Source organism: Heloderma suspectum, chromosome 2 (genome assembly GCF_057233095.1).
Source record: "Heloderma suspectum isolate Gila_16-S chromosome 2, 16-S_ref, whole genome shotgun sequence".
In the NCBI taxonomy this organism is placed as follows: Eukaryota; Metazoa; Chordata; class Lepidosauria; order Squamata; family Helodermatidae; genus Heloderma; species Heloderma suspectum.
Window position 1 is genome coordinate 320,799,085 of NC_139459.1, and position 20,363 is coordinate 320,819,447.

Consider the following 20,363-nt stretch of genomic DNA (forward strand, 5'->3'; position numbering starts at 1 on the left):
AGAAAGAAAAAACTAGGGATGTACGAATCCCTTACCTTGTTCCTCTGGCGGCATCCGCTGGGGGGGGGAGGCACTCCATCCTTCCCCCCGGAATCCTCGATGCGGGGGGAGGCGATCCGGTCCTCCCTCCAGGTATCCTCGATGGCCGGCTCTGTTCCGCAGCGGCTCCACGGAACAGCCGGCCAGGCCAGGGCTGTCCTCAGCCGGATTTCCGGCTGCGGACTGGCTGCTGGGTAAAAAAAAAAAAGGCGTACGCCAATGGCAGTGGCTGCGTACGCAAATGGCAGTGTCTACGGCCGCTGCCATTTGAATTCCTTATTTTTCGCCGTCTTAGCCTACGTAAATATTTACGTAGACTGTCACGGCAAAAATAAAGGGGAACGCAAATAGCATAGTGGGCATTATTTGTGTCCCTTTTTGATTCGCCGTTTTAGCCTACGTAAATATTTACGTAGACTAAAATGGCGAAAAATAAGGAATGCAAATTGCGGGGGCCGTAGCCGCCGCCATTTGCGTATGCATTTTTTTTTAACCCAGACATGATAGGCTACGTAAGTCTTTACGTAGCCTATCACATCCCTGTAAAAAAAAAAAAAAAAACAATCGCCAAGACTGCAAATGGTGGTAGCGGTGGCAGCTGGTCAGAAGACCAGCCGCCGCCACCGCCCAGCACATCCGCCCCAGGTAAGTCTCGCCCCGGGTGGGATCCGTGGGGGGGTGGGGGTGGCAGGCCGTTCCGCCATGGATTTCGGGGGGCTGAATGCACTGGCATTCCGCCTCACCAAGATCCGTGGCAGAATTCTCTGACATCCCTAGAAAAAACCTTTTAAAATGACCATGCCGGTCTGCAGCCCTGCACCAGGTATTATTCCCCCTGCTAGGCTTTCTATTTCCACATCCAGCCTTGTTGGTGACATTGTGAGGCTAAAATGGAGAGGAGGAGAACCAACTCTGTGCATGTCTACTCAGAAGTAAGTCTTACTGAGTTCAACGCAACTTACTCCTACACGTGTCAGTGCCCCACTTGTCCCCAGCTCAGCTTTGTATTTCCACATCCAGCTCATGATCAAACCTACTGTTAGTTATCTCACTGGGTGACTTTGGGCTGGACTCTCACCACTACACCACACTTCTGTTATGAAACACATGAAGAAAAAGAGACAGTATAATGGAAAGTTCTTTCTGAAGCAGTCACACTTCACTTGTACAAATGCAGCATGAAGGGAAAGATCAGCAACCTTCTCTTTGTTTGAATAAAAAGCACACTCTGCACATGCTCAGGGAATGAACAAAATGAGGAATAAACATACCAGGGAATATGAAAAACTATATTCTTCTAGTGTGTGTGTGTGTGTGTGTGTGTGTGTGTGTGTATAATCTCCCTCCATCCAGCTGTACCCTGGAACCCCCCCCCCCTTCACCCAAGAGTCTTCTGAGATAACTAACAGGAGGTTTGCTAATGAGCTGGATGTGGAAATACAAAGCTGAGCTGGGGGCAAGTGGGGTGCTGACATGTGTAGGAGTAAGTCGCATTGAACTCAGTAAGACTTACTTCTGAGTAGACATGCACAGAGTTGGTTCCCCTCTCCATTTTAGCCTCACAATGTCACCAACAAGGCTGGATGTGGAAATAGAAAGCCTAGCAGGGGGAATAATACCTGGTGCAGGGCTCCAGACCGGCATGGTCATTTTAAAAGGTTCTTTCTTTCTTTCTTTCTTTCTTTCTTTCTTTCTTTCAAACAGCGTTGCTTTAAACCAAGAGTGCATCGCTCAGGCACACCCAGGGCAGCCTTGTTTTGGGAAGCCCCGAGGAGGAGGAAGTGTTTCGGCTGAAAGTAATTACTGCACGTCTCAGGGAAGGGGAAAAATACGTAAATATCTATGAAAAATAGCCTTTCTTATGGAAGTTATGCAGAATTACGGCTGTCGGCACAGATTTATCTTCGTAATTCTTGGAGAGGAAAAAAAAGAGGAGAATTCCGGGGCCTTGCGAATGACGGTACGGAGCACTGGCCGCAAACTGCGGAAGTCAAGCGGCATGGAAGGTACACAATTCGTACATCCCTAGATAGGCTACGTAAATATTCATGTAGCCTGTCACGGCAAAAAAAGGGAATGCAAATGGCAGCGGCTACAGCGGCCACCATTTGCGTTCCCTTTTTCACCATCATAGACTACGTAAATATTTACATAGCCTATCACAGCTAAAAAAGGGAACGCAAATGGCGGCTGCTGTAGCCACCGCCATTTGCATTCCCTTTTTTTTTTCCCGTGATAGTCTACGTAAATATCTACAGGCCCTTGAAGAGTAGTGAAGGAATCCTGAGTGGAACTACTTTGAGTGATAAGCTCTTCGAGCTGCTTTGACTGAAAAGATAACTACAAAGACTTCTTTTAAAAAAAATCAAAACAAGCAGCTCCTCTCTCTCAGTTGCTTCTTTAGAAATTTTTGCCGGGGTGGGGGGGCAGCATTGGTGGCATAGGCAGCGTTCCCAAGCTTTTCTTTCTTTTCAGTGTTGCCGTGCCCCCTCTCACCTCCGAAAGCATAACAAGCAGTTATAAATGTAGAAAACAAAGAATAAATGGTTAAGCAAGGTTACTAGCAAATACCCAGATAATGCGACAGTCTCAAAGAGGTATTTTAAAGCTGAAACTCAGGAGATATGCATCGAGGATACGATCACGACACCATCTCCAACCGGAAATTATACACACCATGCATAATTTAGTACACCTTTATCATGTCCCCCTTACTAAGGATGTGTGAATCCACCCCATCCGGATTCACCCAGCCCCCTGCCCGCCAGTCCCCAGACTGTGCTTGAACCCCTCCTGTGCTCAGCAAGCAGCCCACACTCAGCTCAGTGGCCTCACTGAGCTCCATGGTCACCATTGTTTTGAAAAATAAAATGGCAATCACAAAAATGCACGTATTTGCATATCCATGACAATGTGTATTTTTGTGAGTGTGCAAATTTGCGCCTGTGCGAAAATATGCATGTTTTGCAATAATGCATATTTCCACACAGGCGCAAATATGCACATTTGCAAAAATGAACATTTTTGCACACAGAGATGGGCATTCACAATAATATGCAAAATGTGCATTTTTGTGCATATGCAAATATGGGCATTTTTGCAATCACCATTTTATCTTTAAAAAAATGGCATCTGCAGAACTCGACAAGGCCTTCGGGTATGTGTGGGCCACATGCCGAGTGCGGGCAGAGGGTGAGTGGGGGCAGGGGCTCAGCAAGCGGGACTCAGGGGTGCAGGCATGGGGGGTTACACTGGATTCCCCTAACCTGTTTTCCATGCTAAACAATCCCAGCTATTGTAATCTTCACTCATCGGGGGGTTGCTCCAGCCCCTTGATCATTTTAGTTGCCCTCCTCTGCCCTTTCTCCAGCTCTACAATATCTTTTCTAAGGTGCGATGACCAAAATTTACTCAGTTCCTCAGAGTCCCTTCCTGAAAACATCAGTTCAGGTGCAGATATCTGCCCTATATCTTCTGCAGTGAAGACTGATAAGAAGAATTAATTCAGCTTCTCTGCAGTCTCCTTGTCCTCCTTTAGTACTCCTTTAACTCCATTGTCATCCAATGGTCCAACTGCCTCCCTAGTTGGTTTTCTGCTCCTGGTATATTTAAAGAATTCTTTATTGTTGGCCTTGATGTCGTTAGCGATACGCTCTTCAAAATGCTTTTTGCATCTCTTATTGTCTGCTTGCATCGCCTTTGTGCAAGCTTGTGGTCCCTTTGGTTCTCCTCATTTGGGCAAGACTTCCATTTTCTGAAGGAAGCCTTCTTTTCTCTAATAGGTTCCTTGACAACATAACCAGTGGATCCACCTCCTGGTAGTTGCACATACAGCATGAATCATGAGGAAGTCCTCTCTCTCTCTTCCCCCCAAAAAAAATTGTTTTGAAAGTTTTTGCCCCAACTCTGAAAAAATTGCCACCCACATGCCCTTATTTTATCAGATCAACATGATTCCTTGATCTGAATAACAGCTCTGGTTCAAATGTACCTTTATATATACTTTGCTATTCTGTTATTCATTGCATTTTCAGAAACTGAACAGAACATGGGCTATAAATACACAAGGCATTAGAACTTTTCCACAGGGCACTAAAAAATGGTGAGAGGACTACAGGTTCTAAGTTTCCATTCCTACTCTATGGACATTTCAAATGAAATATGCTACTGTGAAGGTATTAGGACATGTTTGCTAAAATGATATACCACACTAGTAATGTTTTGCATTTTACTAACATATTATCATGAGCACACAGTTGTGTTGTTTAGATGTTCTAAAAGCTTTAAAACTATCAGAATGAGGTTACAGTAAACCAGCAGTGGTATTATTGCATTCAACAGTTTGTCCTTTGAAATAATGAGGCACTGAAATGCCAAATCACTGTTAAGTGACTTGGATGAACATCTGTTGTTGCTTTTTTAATGTTAGAAATAAAATTACACTTCAGACAATAACTATTTTTGGTCAACCCAACATTTTCATTATCATTTGTTCTAAAGGTAGTTTACTTTAAAATGTCCTTTGAGTGCATCATTGAACATCTGTACCTGAGCAGCTATACTTTATAAATTTGTAAATAAAAATACATACCGTTAAACTGTTCTGTTTTGCAGCTATCTGAATTGACTTCTTAGGATGAGCGGACCTTCCTCTGCTCCAGTTTGTAATTAATTTGGAGAAAGCACTATAATTGAATCTGCGAGAGCAGGGATGGCCTGATCAACATTGGGGAAAAGTGCAGTATATATGAAGGCACTGAGGTCTCAGTGCATGCAAAAGACACCTGAGCTCTTTCAGAAGAAGAACCATCTTAGTCCCTTCTCTCCTTGCTACAACCACAATAGCAGCAGCCAGATAAATAAATGGGTGGGTGGGAGAGTAAGGGAGAAGAAGTCAGGGGCTGTAATAATCAGCTTTGTATTGAAGGCGGGCATTGTGAGTTGCCTTGTATTTCAAACCAAGGATTTACCAGCTTCGGCAGCATCACTAGTAACAATTGTGTTCTGTAGAAACTTTTAATGCAGAATTGGTTTTGCTTCATGAATAATCTCTGAAATGAATGAGTATCTTAAGTGCAGTATATTACTACTTTTAGGGCCAGTGGTATTACTACAAAATCCTGTCTTTTTATTGCTGTCTCTGCTGTCTTAACACATTTATTTCCTTTCTTTTTGGGAAAAACAGATCTTGAAAACTTAAAGACAAAAATGAGAAGCACTGTGTCTGTACGAGAAGGACAAGGAGTTGTTCTGCTGTGTGGGCCACCAACACATTCTGGAGGTAAGCTATGTTTGGAAACATCCATAATCTATTCTATGGTCAATAAAAACGATGGATAGTGCAAGTTTGCATTTTTGCCTCACAAAACGTAGCAAATACTGAGGTCAGATTAATAATAAACGTATAGGCCTATGCTAGTCTGAAAGCATACATTTCAGGGCAAAACTAGACATGACATTATTCTCCCCTTTAGCCTGTGTGCACTGGGTTTTATTATTTTATTTTTTGTAACATATGGCCGGCATGCTTGTGGAGGGGCAGTGGGAGCTTTTCTCTTATTACAAACAAGAGCCATGGGGGTGGTTTGGAGACTGCAGTGGGAGCAAAGAGTTAATGGTCTCAGTCTGATCTGGGGAGCCAGAGCAAGTTCTGTATTGAAAAACTCAGCCACAGAAGTGCTACAGACATGAATAGCATCATGTCTAGTTTGACCTTCAGTTACAGATGGCAGGAAGGCAAAAGAATTGTGGTGTTGGAAGGTATCTCATAGAGCTGAAAGGAACTTCTACGGTTGTCTAGTCCACTGGAGGAAATGTACTGCAATCCACTGCTATCATTTCTGCAACATCTGAAGTTCCTTACTTTAAAAGTAGCACCAGCACCAGAGCCACCAGAAGTAGAAACGTAAAAAGAGGCAAAAGAGAGTCCTTGGGGATGGGAAGGGAATGGCAGAAGCGCTGGTATGATGCTTCCTATGTGCCATCCAGCCTCACCCCGCTCCAAGCCTCCCTGGCTAGACAGCCAAAATCAGCCATCTAGGGAAGTCAGAGAATTCCGCCACGGATCACGGTGAGGCCGAATGCCAGTGCATTCGGCCCCCCGAACTCAGTGGCGGAACAGCCTGCCACCCCCCCGCCCCCCCGCGGATCCCCCTGGGACGAGACTTACCTGGGGTGGATGTTCCGAGGGGTGGCGGCGGCTCCGGCGGTGGATTTGGCGGCAGATTCGGCGGTGGCAGCTGCAACGGCTGGTCTTCCGGGCAGCTGCAACGGCTGGTCTTCCGGCCAGCTGCCACTGCCGCCATTTGCAGTCTTGTCTTGTCTTGTCTTGTCTTTTTTCTTTTTTCTTTTACAGAGAGGTGATAGGCTATGTAAGTTTTTACGTAGCCTATCACGTCTCTGTAAAAAAAAAAAAAAAAGACGAAGAAAAATAAGGAACGCAAATGGCAGCGGCCGTAGCCGTAGCCGCTGCCATTTGCGTACGCATTTTACCCAGACGTGATAGGCTACGTAAGTTTTTATGTAGCCTAAAACGTCTGGGTAAAAAAAAAAAAAAACATACGCAAATGGCGGTGGCTACAGCCACCGCCACTAGCGTTCCTTATTTTTCTTTGTCTTAGTCTATGTAAATATTTACGTAGACTAAGACAAAGCAAAATAAGGAATGGAAATGGTGGTGGCCATAGCCGCTGCCATTTGTGTACACATTTTTTTTTCCTTACCCAGAGCCCTCCGCGGCCGAAAATCTGGCTGCGGACGGCCCTAGCCTGGGCTTGGCCGGCTGCTCTGCGGAGCCACCACAGAGCACAGCTGGCTTTCGAGGATTCCGGGGGGGAGGAACGGATTGCCTCCCCCCCGGCGAGGATTCCAGGGGGAGGGACGGAGTGCCTCCCCCCCCCAGCGGAACGTGGCGGAGCCAGGTAAGCGGGGTTTCGTACACCCCTACAGCAATCTAGCCACAAATACAGGACAGCCGAAGTGCAGAGGAGAAGATCTCCTCTGTGCTCTGCCTGCCCTGCATTGGATAGTCAGTCACCTCTGAGTTTGGAGGTGGCCAACTATCTCCATAGGCTTGTGCCCTAAACTTCCTTAACTGCCTAGCAGCCTAAAGCTCCTCTGTGCCTTTGGGAACCCAGATGGCAGCTTTCCTCTAGAAATGTTTATTCTGACTGGTTTTAGTACAAACTCTATTGCCATTTTTATTTGGATTTAAAATTCTTTCAAGCACTGGAGAACCAACAATGGAGAAAACAGTGAGGGGAATAATGTTGCTCCCCTTTTTGCTGTCCCATGTCACCCCTTTTATACCTGAAAGTTATTAGCTGAAGACTTTTGGTTCGTTTCTGCATTGGAGTGATAATGTACTCCTATTTTTATCCAAGCTATTAGGGAAACCGAGAAATTTTTTCCCCAAAATGAGCAGGGGAAGTGTGTGTGGGGGGGGATGTTGGAACCAACTCTTTACAACACAAAGAATCCACACATTTGTTAGATGTAACCTAACTCATTCACAGCACAATCCTATACATACAGTATACTTAGAATTAAGACCCATTGAATTTAGGGAGGCTTATTTGCAATTTAATGTGTATACAATTGCATCCTTAGTCTTCCTGATTGTGGCAGGTTCAATGGTTGTGCATCTTAGGACTGCACAGATGTTGCTACCTGCTTCTCTGATAGAATTGTGTGTGTATCCACACATATATAAATAGATAGAGAATATCTATCTATCACATAGTGTGATATGACAAACATATATACTGTATACCATTCCTTTCATCAGTATAATAAATACAAATGTTATACTGTATGACCTACGAAAGCTCAGAGTCTATAAAGAATGCACCAACTTGCTGTTGTTTTTTAACACCTTCATCAGGAGCACTTAATATGTAAAAAATAGTTTAAATGAAACTGCCAAAGAAGTGATGTTTTTACTGTCATGAATATCAAATTCTTCCTTTCAAGCATGTTAACTTCCTTGTACTATATTAACTTCATCTACAGTGGAGGCTATAAGATTTCTTCCATGCCACTAAGTAACAAACGTCAAACCAACTATTTTGAATTATGTAACACAAGACAATTATGTAACACAATCCAGTGTAGCATGTTGAGAGCAGAAACACATGTGGAGAGATCTTTTAAGTTTTCTGTTGTTGATATTCGCCCAGAGTGGCTCATCGCCCGGAGTGGCTGGGTGACCAGCCAGATGGGCGATTAAATAAATAAATAAATAAATAAATAAATAAATAAATAAATAAGATACTACCACCAGATATATACAGCTGGCCAAAGCACAGTTAGTTCATATTACAGTCATTTATTTGCCTTTAACAAATTGTGCAAGTGGTTTACTGAGGTCAGCGGTGAAGCATGCATGACAGAAGCTCACATAACAATCTAGCTACAGCTACATGAACAAAATGTACTTCCTTGTTCATGGTAATTGTTACAGTGTTATTAAATGAATTTTTACACCTTACGTATTACATTGTTCATATGAAAACTCTCATTGGGTGAACAGAATTCCATTCATGCAACTGTGGATGTACCTCATTGCTGTTACAGTGTAAAGCTACTGGATGTTTCTAGTTTTACATAATGTTCACCCTTTGGAATTTAATGAGAATTTGGTTGTTTTCTATAGGTAGAGTTATGTGTAAGGTTTTGCGGGACATTCCGTGATAGAGGTTTTTTCAAGCTTTGTACATTTTCTGTCACTGTAAGTTTCTATGTGATAGGCTTAAAATATAGGCAATAATTTCATGTAGTTAATTTTTTTCTTAGTGTCATGGTGACCTTTCCTCATTATGATAATCACCAGTACACTGATTTCTGTGGAGCACAGTCCATGTTTTATCTTTCAGCAGTGTAATACATCAGACATATACTGATAAGGAATAATTAAGGGAACATGAACTTCCATCTTCATTTGGTATAGTTTAAATTGTCACAGGTTGTTTTATTGACAACCTCCATAATGAGTTAGTCTTCCATTAGATGTAAAATTCAGAGATATAAAGAGCAGCAAATGAGATCAAAAGTTTTTTTTACAGAATAATAAAAAAAATTCTGCCATTGATGAAAACTTATTGGGGAATTTGGGGAAGGGCTAAAGCTATGCAGCTATATATGATGAAGTAGAAATTCTGTTTCATAGGCCTGGTTTGCATGTAATGACAACCCAGACTATGGGTTGCCATTGAATTGTAGGTTGTCATTGGATCGTGGGTTGTCGTTACGTGCGAACTGTGCACTATGGTTTGACTATAGGTTGTTAACCATGAACAACCCAGGAAAAGAACCCATGCTTTGTTGTTGGGTTGTGAACTCTGGATTGTTCATGGTTAACAACCCATAGTTAGATATAGTTCACATGTAATGACAACCCACAAATCAACAACAATCCACAATTCAATGACAACCCATCCTCAACCTGTACTGGTTTGTTGTTATGTGTGAATCCAGATCATTGAGTATTATATTTGTTAGTTCAAGCACAAGTACATAAGAACAGTCCTTCTCAGTTTGTTTGCTCTTTTTGTTCAGTTTAACAGCATTTAGAAGCCACCCTTCAGTTTCCCACAACTTCCAAGGCAACTTACAGGAATCATTAAAAGATGTATCAATTAAAATCATTTCAAACAGCAGAAAGCAGTAAACAAATCAAGGCAGTTAAAAGAAGCAGATCAGAGCAAGATCCATTGAGTGCCCTGCAGAAGTTTTGGACTTCAACTCCCATAAGGCCCAGCCAGCATAGGCAATAGTTAGGGATATAGGAGTTGTATTCCAAAACATCTGGAAGACACCAGATTTCCTACCCCTAATCTTATCCAGCATCCTCTCTCCAACACTGGTCAGCTCAATGCTTCTGGGAAACATATTAGCAGGACAGGGAAACAACAGATTATCCCATTGTTTCATCCACAGCAACTGATATTCATATTTTCATTGCATCTGGAGATTCCATTTGGCTATCATCACTATTAACCATCTGCAGAGTCATCCTCCATATATTTATCTCATCTTTTTTAAGCCATCTAAGTCAATGGCCATGGTCTACAATTTTTGCTGGCCATCCTGGCCAAACCAATAATTGTAGATGCCAGCCCCTGCTAGCTAACAAGCTGTCAGTGGCCAGCTTTTCCCTTAGGAAAGGCCATGTGGGGGAAGGGAGCATATCTCGTTGGACTCACTGCCAGTAGGTACATTGTGTTCCCTCTTCCCACCTTACCATGTCCAGCCTTTCTATTGAGAAAGTCCAAATGGTACTTTGCTGTATAGAAGCCATCCTTTGTGGGAGAAAAGGCTTAGTCTTCTATATGTTTAATCATTCTAGTTTTAATAAATCTTTCAATTTCTTTATTCATGACAAATTTTAAGCTAATGGGGCTATAACTGCCTGGTTCTCACCTTGATCCTTTTAAAAAATGGTTTTACATGAGCTATCTTACATTCCTCTGATAAAGAAGACTCTTTTAATGACAAGCTCTGTCTTTATATTAGAAGATCAACAATTTCACATTTGAATTCCTTTAGAGCGCTTCAGTATATATCATAATTCATTCGGTTTCTCTACAACCTCTCTGTTTCACTTCAGTATAATTCTTGTTATACCTTGTTGTATTTCTAACTTGCATTTGTTTTACAAGAGTTCTGCTTTTTAAAGGAAGCCATAAGAGAGGGATGGGGAACCTGTGGCCTTCCAAATATTGTTGGACTTCAATTCTCATCAGCCCTAGCCAGCATAACCAATTGTGAGAAATGATGTTTCAGTCCAACATCATGTGGAGAGCCTGATGATCCCCATCATTGTTTTATAGCTTCCTTGACTCAGCTCAGTAAGGACACTACCATCCTCTTAGGCTTGTTTGCACTACCACTAGCCCAGCAGGAACTATTGGTTTCTGAAACCACCAGAAATGAGGGGCAACGCTCATTTCAGAAATGAGGCAGGTCAGTGGAGGTCATAGAAGGGAGCTTTGCTGATCTGTCCTGTTCTGGAAACAAGTGTTTCTGCTAATTTCTGGGGTTATTTCAGGGACTCCCAGTAGAAGCTGGTGGCTCTGATTTCAATGGGACTGCGAATCCATTCCAGGTTTCAGTCAGAACCAGACAGAACTCTAAAGGAGCTCTCCAAGGTGCTGGTCCCACCCCCAAAATAGTTTCAGCACCTTGGAGAGCTCCTTTAGAGTTCAGGCTAGTTCTGACTGAAAATCAGAATTTTCAGAAATCAGGATTCACAACTCCACTGAAATCAGAGGCACCAGCCACCAGTGGGAACCACTAGTTCCTTTTGCACAGTGGTAGTAGAGGATACTGCCCATGCAACTACATCAATTCTTTTTCCTTCCTTACAAACAAGCATGGGTACCCCAATCTGGATTGGGGGGGGATCAATCCTTTGCTTCCTGCTCTGGTCCTGATCTAGATTGGGGCCCCACATCTGAAATCTGCATAGGAAAAAGTCCCCATTGAAGACAACTGAGCCAAATTGCAGGTGTGCCCCCTTCCCAATCCAGATCGAGACCACAGTGGGGAGGGCAAAACATTAAAGCCCCCAACCTTCCCTGCTAGGATGCCAATTCAGATTGAATCCCCTGCACTTATATTTGTGTAAAAAAAAAAGGACAGACATAGCTGCATGCTACATATTAATGGCAATGTTAAGATTGACCCTCAATTTAAATGGTTTGTGCTTTGTGCCCCATTAATAGGTTAAGAATTTGTGATACAACCCCACACTCATTTACAACATTTTATGTGGTTATCTTTAAACAACAGATTGTGGCATATTATTTTTCCACATGTCCATATAGATAGGAGATTGTCAGTTAGTCACTTACATCGTATGTGTCTATAGCTGCATTGACTTACAAGTCCCCTTTGGAAATGTGATTGAGAGATGTCAAACAGAAGGTGATACAAAAAACAGGATGATATTATGGAGTGTTGCAATCCAAATAACACATGGTGAAAGGTGAGAATTCTTTCATCATCTGCAGATGGGATGTTACTAACTCCCACACTATAAAACTATTCACCCAAATGCTTGTGCAGGAAGACACAATTTGAACACATACTTTTTTCTCCCCCTTGGAAAAACAGACCTGGGAGTAACCTTTTGGTCATGCAGTGGTCAGGAGGTTTGATGTATTGAATGATGAGTGAATTCACCTCAGCTGAATTTGGAAATATCAGTGTTAATGTTTTTAGACTAGGAGTGGGCAGAAGGTAGATTGGGATCTATTTGTAGATCAGGATCTATTGGTAGTTCTATGGGTGATTGGCAGTTGGTTGGCAAGGATTTCTGACTCCTAATTCTTTAACAATAGTGGCAACACAATGTCTCTCCTTCCCCCAGTTATACTGCTGAAATGAAGAAAGCTGGAAGCACAGTTCTGGTTGTTGTTCAGTCGTTAAGTCGCGTCCGACTCTTTGTGACCCCATGGCCATAGCACGCCAGGCCTTCCTGTCCTCCGCTCTCTCCCGGAGTGTGCTCAAGTTCATATTCATTGCATCGGTGATGCTATCTAGCCATCTCATCCTCTGCCGTCCCCTTCTCCTTTTGCCTTCAATCTTCCCCAGCATCAGGGTCTTTTCCAGTGAGTTTTCTCTTTGCATTAGGTAGCCAAAACATTTGAGCTTCAACTTTAGTATCCTTCCAATGAGCAGTCAGGGTTGATCTCCTTTAGGATTGACTGATTTGACCTTTTGCAATCTAGGGGACTCATAAGAGTCTTCTCCAGCACCACAGTTCAAAAGCATCAATTCTTCGGCGCTCAGCCTTCCTTATAGTCCAGCTCTCACAGCCATACATTACTACTGGGAAAACCATAGCTTTGATTATACGAACCTTTGTCGGCAAGGTGATGTCTCTGCTTCTTACTATGCTGTCTAGGTTTGCCATAGCTTTCCTCCCAAGGAGCAAGCGTCTTTTAATTTCATGGCTACAGTCCCCGTCTGCAGTGATCTTGGAGCCCGAGAAAGTAAAATCTGTCACTGCTTCCATTTCTTCCCCTTCTATATGCCAGGAAGTGATGGGGCCAGATGCCATGATCTTCGTTTTTCTAATGTTGAGTTTCAAACCAGCTTGTGCACTCTCCACTTTCACCCTCAACAAGAGGCTGTTTACATCCTCTTCGTTTTCTGCCATTAGGGTGGTATCGTCTGCGTATCTGAGGTTGTTGATAATTCTCCTGGCAATCTTAATTCCGACCTGTGATTCATCAAACCCAGCATTTCTCATGATGTACTCTGCATGTAAGTTAAATAAGCAGGAGGGCGACAATATGCAGCCTTGTCGTACTCCTGCAGTCCTGGTACTCATTACAAATTCCAAGACTCTGAATTCTTCAATTCTAAGTGTATGTCTTTTACACCTGGTTCCAGTTGGTGACCCTTGGTGGGTTCTAGTGCAGCACAAAGTAGTTCCTGAAAGCCTGAAGTCTGCCCAGTCCTATAGAACTCTATGAAAGAACAAGAAATACTTCTCAAGAGTTCCAAAAAAAAAAAGATAAAGGTGTCCCCAACCAGTTGTGTCCGACTCTAGGGTGTGGTGCTCATCTCCATTTCTAAGCCGAAGAGCCAGCGCTGTCCGAAGACGCTTCCGTGGTCATGTGGCCGGCATGACTGAACACGGTGGTGCACGGAATGCTGTTACCTTTCCCGCCGAAGCGGTACCTATTTATCTACTTGCAGTTTCTTGCTTTCGAACTGCTAGGTTGGCAGAAGCTGGGACTGAAGACGGGAGCTCACTCCATCACACGGCACTCGGGTCTCGAACTGCTGTCCTGCCAACCTTCTGGTCTGCAGTTCAGCATCTTAACCACTAAGCCACCGTGGCCCCATCATGAAGCAAGAGTTCAAAACTGCCTTATAATGATAGTAGTACTTTATTAAATTGGGTTTAAATGCTGTCTGTTTTTATCAGTTAAAGAACCAAAGAAAGCATATCCCAGGGGGAAGGCAACCTGGTGCCCTCCTGATATTTTGGGAGAAAAAAACTCCCATAAACCCTGACATTGGCCATGCTGGTTATGGGAGTTATACTACAAAATATCTGGAGGGCACCAGGTTGCTTATTATTACCATATGCTATGGGTATATGTAGCACAGCCTGCACATGATATTGTTCCTAGAGCTTCTTTAAACAAGCTACTGGACTGCAAGGCATTTCACAGCTTGGGACATCACTGGGCTTCCCCGCTAGTCCTTGGAATCTTAAAATTTGCCTTTAGGGCTGTTTGGTTGGCTTATACCACTTGGACTAAATATAGACAACTTTAAAATCAGTCTTTGTATATGTGCACAACCTTGTTTTTATATTACAAGCTATAGAAGAAGTTTTAGAGAATTCCTTTTGGTGCCAAGATAAGCAAGTTCATCTTCTGAATCAAATAATTATGACTTTCAGCAATATTGCTACTAAAAACATTTTACAGCTTATAATGCTGGATGCAGAACATCATTTTTAAGAGGGTTGAAAGTGTTCTGATAACTTTCCATGATGTATATGCATATTTCTTTTTTCCACTATTACCGCTAGTTAAACAAATTTTGTAGATTTTTGAAATGCAAAACCTGTGTATATGAGGTAAAAGTTGGATGAGTGTACATGCTATTGAAAACTGCCACTGATGCTTTGAAAAAACTGTTTTCAGTCTCCAGCCAAAGATACTTCTGGCTTCATGTTCTCTATGATGTTTTGTATATGTAACAAGTTACTGGATCCTTCAGGGACGTAAATTCATAGACTGAACTTCAACTTTCCTTTTCATTTTCCCAGGACACTATGTAAAATTGGCAACTCAGCCCTGAAATAGACAGTTAAAGAATCTCTGTAGATATACTTGTGGGAACTTTGAAATCCCTCATGCATTTAACAACTAGGCTGTAAGGTTATACTGGCTCTTACAAACCTCCCTCCCAGTTTTCACTGTTTTACAGTTGAGCATTGTTGCTTCACACACTGCCCCACACATCACTTCTTACATTCTGTGCAACATGTGTCCCAGAAGAAACCTGCCAAGTAAATATTTTCTACTGCAGTGAAGAGAATTACATCTCTTTTTGACATACAGTGCTGTTTTTGTTGAGAGTGGAGAAAAAACACCTCTGTATCTGGATTGTGGGCAGTAGCTCTGAATAGATTGCTGACGGTTCCTTATGTACAGACACTGGAGCCCAGTGTTCCTGTTAGCAGCACTTGGGAGTAAAATTTTACATATTGTCTTTGTTTTTGTTTGAGTGTTTTGCTTTCTGTGTGTCCAAACAAGTAAATTGTAATGCACTGTACCACTGTTGTGCTTTTATAAAGGGTTCTTAGGTACATAAGAAGCTGCCTTATGCCAGTTCAAACTATTGTCCATCTAGTCTAGTAATTCTCTTATTCTTGTATTGTTTTCACTTACTCTCTAAGGTTTCAGGTAGAGGTCTTCTGCATCACCTGCTATCTGATCCTTTTTAACAGGCAATGCCAAAATTTGAATGTGTACTGTATGCACAAAAAGCATGTACTCTTACTGCTACTCTGTGGTCCATTCCCTCCCCCACCTCCATAGGGACTTTAGTGCAGGAATTTTTTCTTGGATACATTTTATTGAATTATGTGCTCACCAGAAGCTATGGGAAGCTGTTTGCTTATACTGTTTGCAGTAATGAACAGTATCCAGTGGTACTTTTACACAGAGGAGACCCATTGAAGAGAATGGGCCTAATCTAAATAGGACTACCATTGGATACTGCACAATATTTGTAATATGGTAGCTCACACTCCGGGAGAGAGCAGAGGACAGGAAGGCCTGGTGTGCTATGGTCCATGGGGTCACGAAGAGTTGGACATGACTTCACAACTGAACAACAACAAAGCTCAAATGTAGTAGGTACACAGTCATACATAGGTGGGTGAGTCCAAAAAGATATTCAGGAGATTCAGGATAGATACAAAGAAGGAAAGGAAAGGAACTGAAAATAAAACTGCCAATGTCATACTACCCATATACATATAATGGCAGGAATTTGTTGTGTGACTGCACCTGGACTGCACCTACAGCAACTCACTTTGAGTAGGATTGTATGAAAATTCTGTTTTCAGGGTGAAATCCCAACAGATTTTTCCAGTTCTGCCCTGGTGGATTTTGTTCCATTTCCCCCACTGGCATCAACTCAATCTGTGGTGAGTCAATCCAATATGCAGATTTTGGTATTTTTTAATGGCGGCAATTTGTGCAAATTAGATCTTTTGCAGAGGAATCTTGAAATTTGTGCAAATGAGGCCATATTTTTTTTTAATATTTTTTTCTTGGCTATCTTGTGCAAGTGCACATGATCACAAGTCTGCCTCTCCATTATGTAGCCTGGCAGAGGTATATTCCCCTCTTGTAAATATTCTTGTCAGTTTCATCCTCAGCACACCCTACTTCATTTAGCCGAGCCATATTTGTCAAAGGACTTGTCAGTTTCATCTTCCACTTCAGCACTTCTTAAGTGAAGGGGGGAGGGGAATTGACAGTGGAGTCTGTGGTATGGCTACCACCACTTGTGCAAGAGAAGATGTGGGGTGTGAGAGAATCGTGGGGGCATATGTACCCCATTGGACACTTCCCTCTGTAACCCATAGAACTGCCATCCTTGATACCCTATGGATGTGGTGCTATGGCTGCACTTAAGGCTTGTTGACCATATTCATAGGAATTATGGAAGCCATGAAAAGGTGAAAGAGCCCAGATTTCACCATGGGGGAGGGCCGCACTTCTCCATATATTCCTATTTTACTTTCTTTGAAAAGTTTATAGAGGGTCTATATATAAAATTAAAGACCATGATCCAGAATGGGGAGTTAATATAAGCATGCACTCAGGAAACTCTTTTCTGAGTTTCTCAGTTTAGTGACAGCAGTGTGAGAAAATATTTTAATGTCCTTGTCACAGACAGTTGGGAAATATGGGTTAAATTGTAATGCCTTAAAAAAATGAGCTTTATTTCTACCTGGTCTACAAGGCCCCAATGTTCCTTCCTGCCACCCTACCTTCCTGTCATCCTTCCTCTCTTCCTTCCTGAGTGGTCAATCCAGGCTGACCTTTAGAGTAACCCACTACATCAATTTTATAGACAAACTGACCATGTCCTGTGCAGAGGGTCTTCCACTGGAATTGTCTGGGGGAAGACTGCATAAAGTCCATGCCACCCATCTACCAGGAGGGTAGAAAGATAGGGGATTCCAGGTTCCTCTATTCATGCAGCACATAAGAGAAGTAACCAGCATATGTTAGATGTTAGACCGAGTTCAGTAGCTACAACAAATTTTCTTGTTTATTTTGAATGCAATAATACCATGTTCTATATGTTTTATTAATGAAATAAATTGTTTGCTTAAAGTAAGGCTGGTGTGGTTTGATCCAAGGGGATTCTGAACATCAGTATCTGATCCCATAGCCCTGTCTTGAGCCTTTTAGTCCAGCTATCAGACAGTCCTCCAGCTCTGTAACCAGTAGGTGGGGACAGATAAACCATCCATTGAGTTACTTGATTACAAGGTAACATTCAGTACCAAAGATGACTGACTTCCCTTGTGACCCCCCTGGGGATCCCAGGGTACAGAGAACATTAAAGACTCTCTGAGGGACCCTAAGGTATCTCAAAGTCCTGTTTTAATATAGATAGATTGATTGATTGATTGATTGATTGGGGGGGTCTTATCTCTATTTTTAACCTGCCTTGGATTTTCCTAAATTGGCAACAGGCAGGATATAAACTGAATGAGTGAATCAATAAATAACTCCATCTTCATAAACCCGTTTCTCTATTCCCAAATTTAAAGAAGTGCTTTGTCATTTTAATTGGGAAAGCAGTAGTAGGTGCAGTCTTGAAGCAAGGACTATAGCCCAAAAGCAAACAAACAAATAAAACAGGGGGCCTACACATTCTTGAAGTTTGTGCCTATAGTATTTAAAAACACATCACAATTTGTGCTCCAAACATAATACTAGGCAAAACATAAGATGCGCATGAAAATTCAGAGCATACACTCACTATTTGTATTTTTTAATGAGGTTATTCACAACCTGAATGTTGCAGCCCACAAAAGAGAGATTAGCTTCAACAAAAGGCTTAATTATTTTTTATGTAAATTCTGTTAAGCACTATCGCAGAACACTAAACATTTACCCTTAGGTATATTTTATAAGTTTTATATAACTTCATATTCAGAAATTGTAGCATTTATTTTAGTTAAGAAATGATCACAACTATTGTCTCTTCATAAATTAAAAAAATCATTATAGGCAGGAGGCAATTTATAATACTTTCAACTATTAAAAAAGACACAACAGTGTTGTTAAAAAATGTTCAAAGCCTTTACATGGAAAGTTCTTGGGAGTTGATTAAAAGATCCATTTGTTACTTGATATGGGATATGGTTAATGGGAATGTATTTTAAAAATTGCTTCCCAAAGCAGTTTATCACTTTATGCATACTTTCAGGGTAAGACAAAAATTGATCAGAGTCATAACACTTTGAACGACATTGTTAGTCTAAAACAATTAGCCCAGAAATAAGATAAAAAGGAACTAATCCATCATATACTTAGCTACAGGGGAAAAGTAAATGGACTTCTTGTTCATTAGTTGAGCCCAAATGTGTAAAAGTATTTCGTAAGAGCTTTCCATTTAGAATCCTGGCTTCACTCAAAGCAATAAGGAACATTTAACCCGACAGCTAAGGAGCAATTTCTATTACAAGGTCACAAGTTCCATCTCTCCTTGGGATTTCTTTCTTTTTCTTTTTTTTTGCACCTAACCTGCATCTAAATGGCTGCTGTGGAAGTACTGAAAACTCACAGAATTGTTAAAATACAAGAAAAAGACAATGTTGCACAAGTTTAGTTTGAAACTAATGGCTATCTAACCAACAAATCCCATATGTGAAAGAATAGTAAAAAGGGGAACATGCTGGGAATTTTCTAGTTTTGGACAAATTTTACAAAAGTGCAAAATTCCCTAATGATTTCTACTGATCTGATGGCTGGAAACGTTATCTTCAGATGACTCTAGCTTTCCTTTTTTTTCCCTGTTTGACCTATTTGCCCATTCTGATAAAAGAGAAAGACAAGAAAGGTGGAAAAATGATTAAGGAAAATGCTACAGAACCTAATGCATAAACAAGTCAAAATTGCATTTGTAGCCGACTCTAATGTCATAGGAGCCTCTTCCCCCTCACTCAATTCCAAACTGTGTTGGTAATGTTTGAACCACAGATCATATCAATGTGGGGAGATGGACACATTTGTTACACTGCCAAACGTGCTTGGCCACAGAGCTGAATCTTCAGCCTATCACGTGGCAGTGAAGGCAGCAAAAAAGGAATATTATGCTGCCTCTGTTGCATTCACAGAGTGCTGTCCCAGGAGACTGTTCCAAGTGGTCCAGAGCCTGGTCGGTCCAGTTGCTCCGGAACCACTGGAGCATTCTAAGGCCTCCTGTGAGGCCTTGGCAAGGCACTTTGCAGATAAAATTGATTGGATTAGGAGTGTTATTCCATGCACTGTGGATACAGTTAGTGAGCAAGAGGCAAACCAGTTTTGTGGGATCGGTTCCAGCTTCTTCTTTCTGATGAAGTGGACAAGGTGCTTTCATCTGTAAGGCCGACCACCTGCTTACTTGATCCTTGCCCATCTTGGCTCATTATGGGCTGCAGAGAGAGATTGGGTGAGGGGATCAGGGTGGTGGTGAACGCCTCCCTTGAGGAGGGAGTGATGCCATCAGCCCTCAAGGAGGCAGTGATAAGACCGCTTTTTAAAAAGCCCTCCTTGGATCCCCAAGTTCTGAACAACTTTCAACCAGTCTCGAATCTGCCATTTTGGGGCAAGGTGACTGAGTGGGTGGTGGCGATGCAGTTTAAGGCACACTTGGAAGAAGCCGACTATCTAGATCCATTTCAGTTGGGCTTCAAGCCTGGGCATGGGACAGAAATGGCCTTGGTCGCCTTGGTGGATGATATGAGGAGGGCTCTTGATAGGGGCGAATGCTCCTTCCTTGTTCTCCTTGATCTCTCAGTGGCTTTTGATACCGTTGACCGCGGTATCCTCCTGGACCGCCTGGAGGGGTTGGGCATTGGAGACACCATATTGCGGTGGTTCTGGTCCTTCCTCTCTGGCAGGTACCAGAGGGTAGCACTGGGAGAGGAGGTTTCGGATCCATGGCCACTCACTTGTGGGGTTCCACAGGGTTCCATCCTCTCCTCGATGCTGTTAAACATCTATGTGAAGCCACTGGGGGCTATCATCAGGAGGTTTGGGGTGCGGTGTCATTAGTAGGTG

General features: G+C 42.4%; 1 protein-coding gene across 1 annotated transcript in view; it reads left to right on the top strand.

The window, feature by feature from the left end:
- CNTN3 (contactin 3) overlaps positions 1-20,363 on the top strand; it is a 393,326-nt gene that overhangs the window by 228,847 nt on the left and 144,116 nt on the right. The window contains exon 3 of the mRNA XM_084832495.1: positions 5,225-5,320. Coding sequence (XP_084688621.1) covers positions 5,225-5,320 — 96 coding nt within the window. The remainder of the gene's footprint in view (positions 1-5,224; positions 5,321-20,363) is intronic.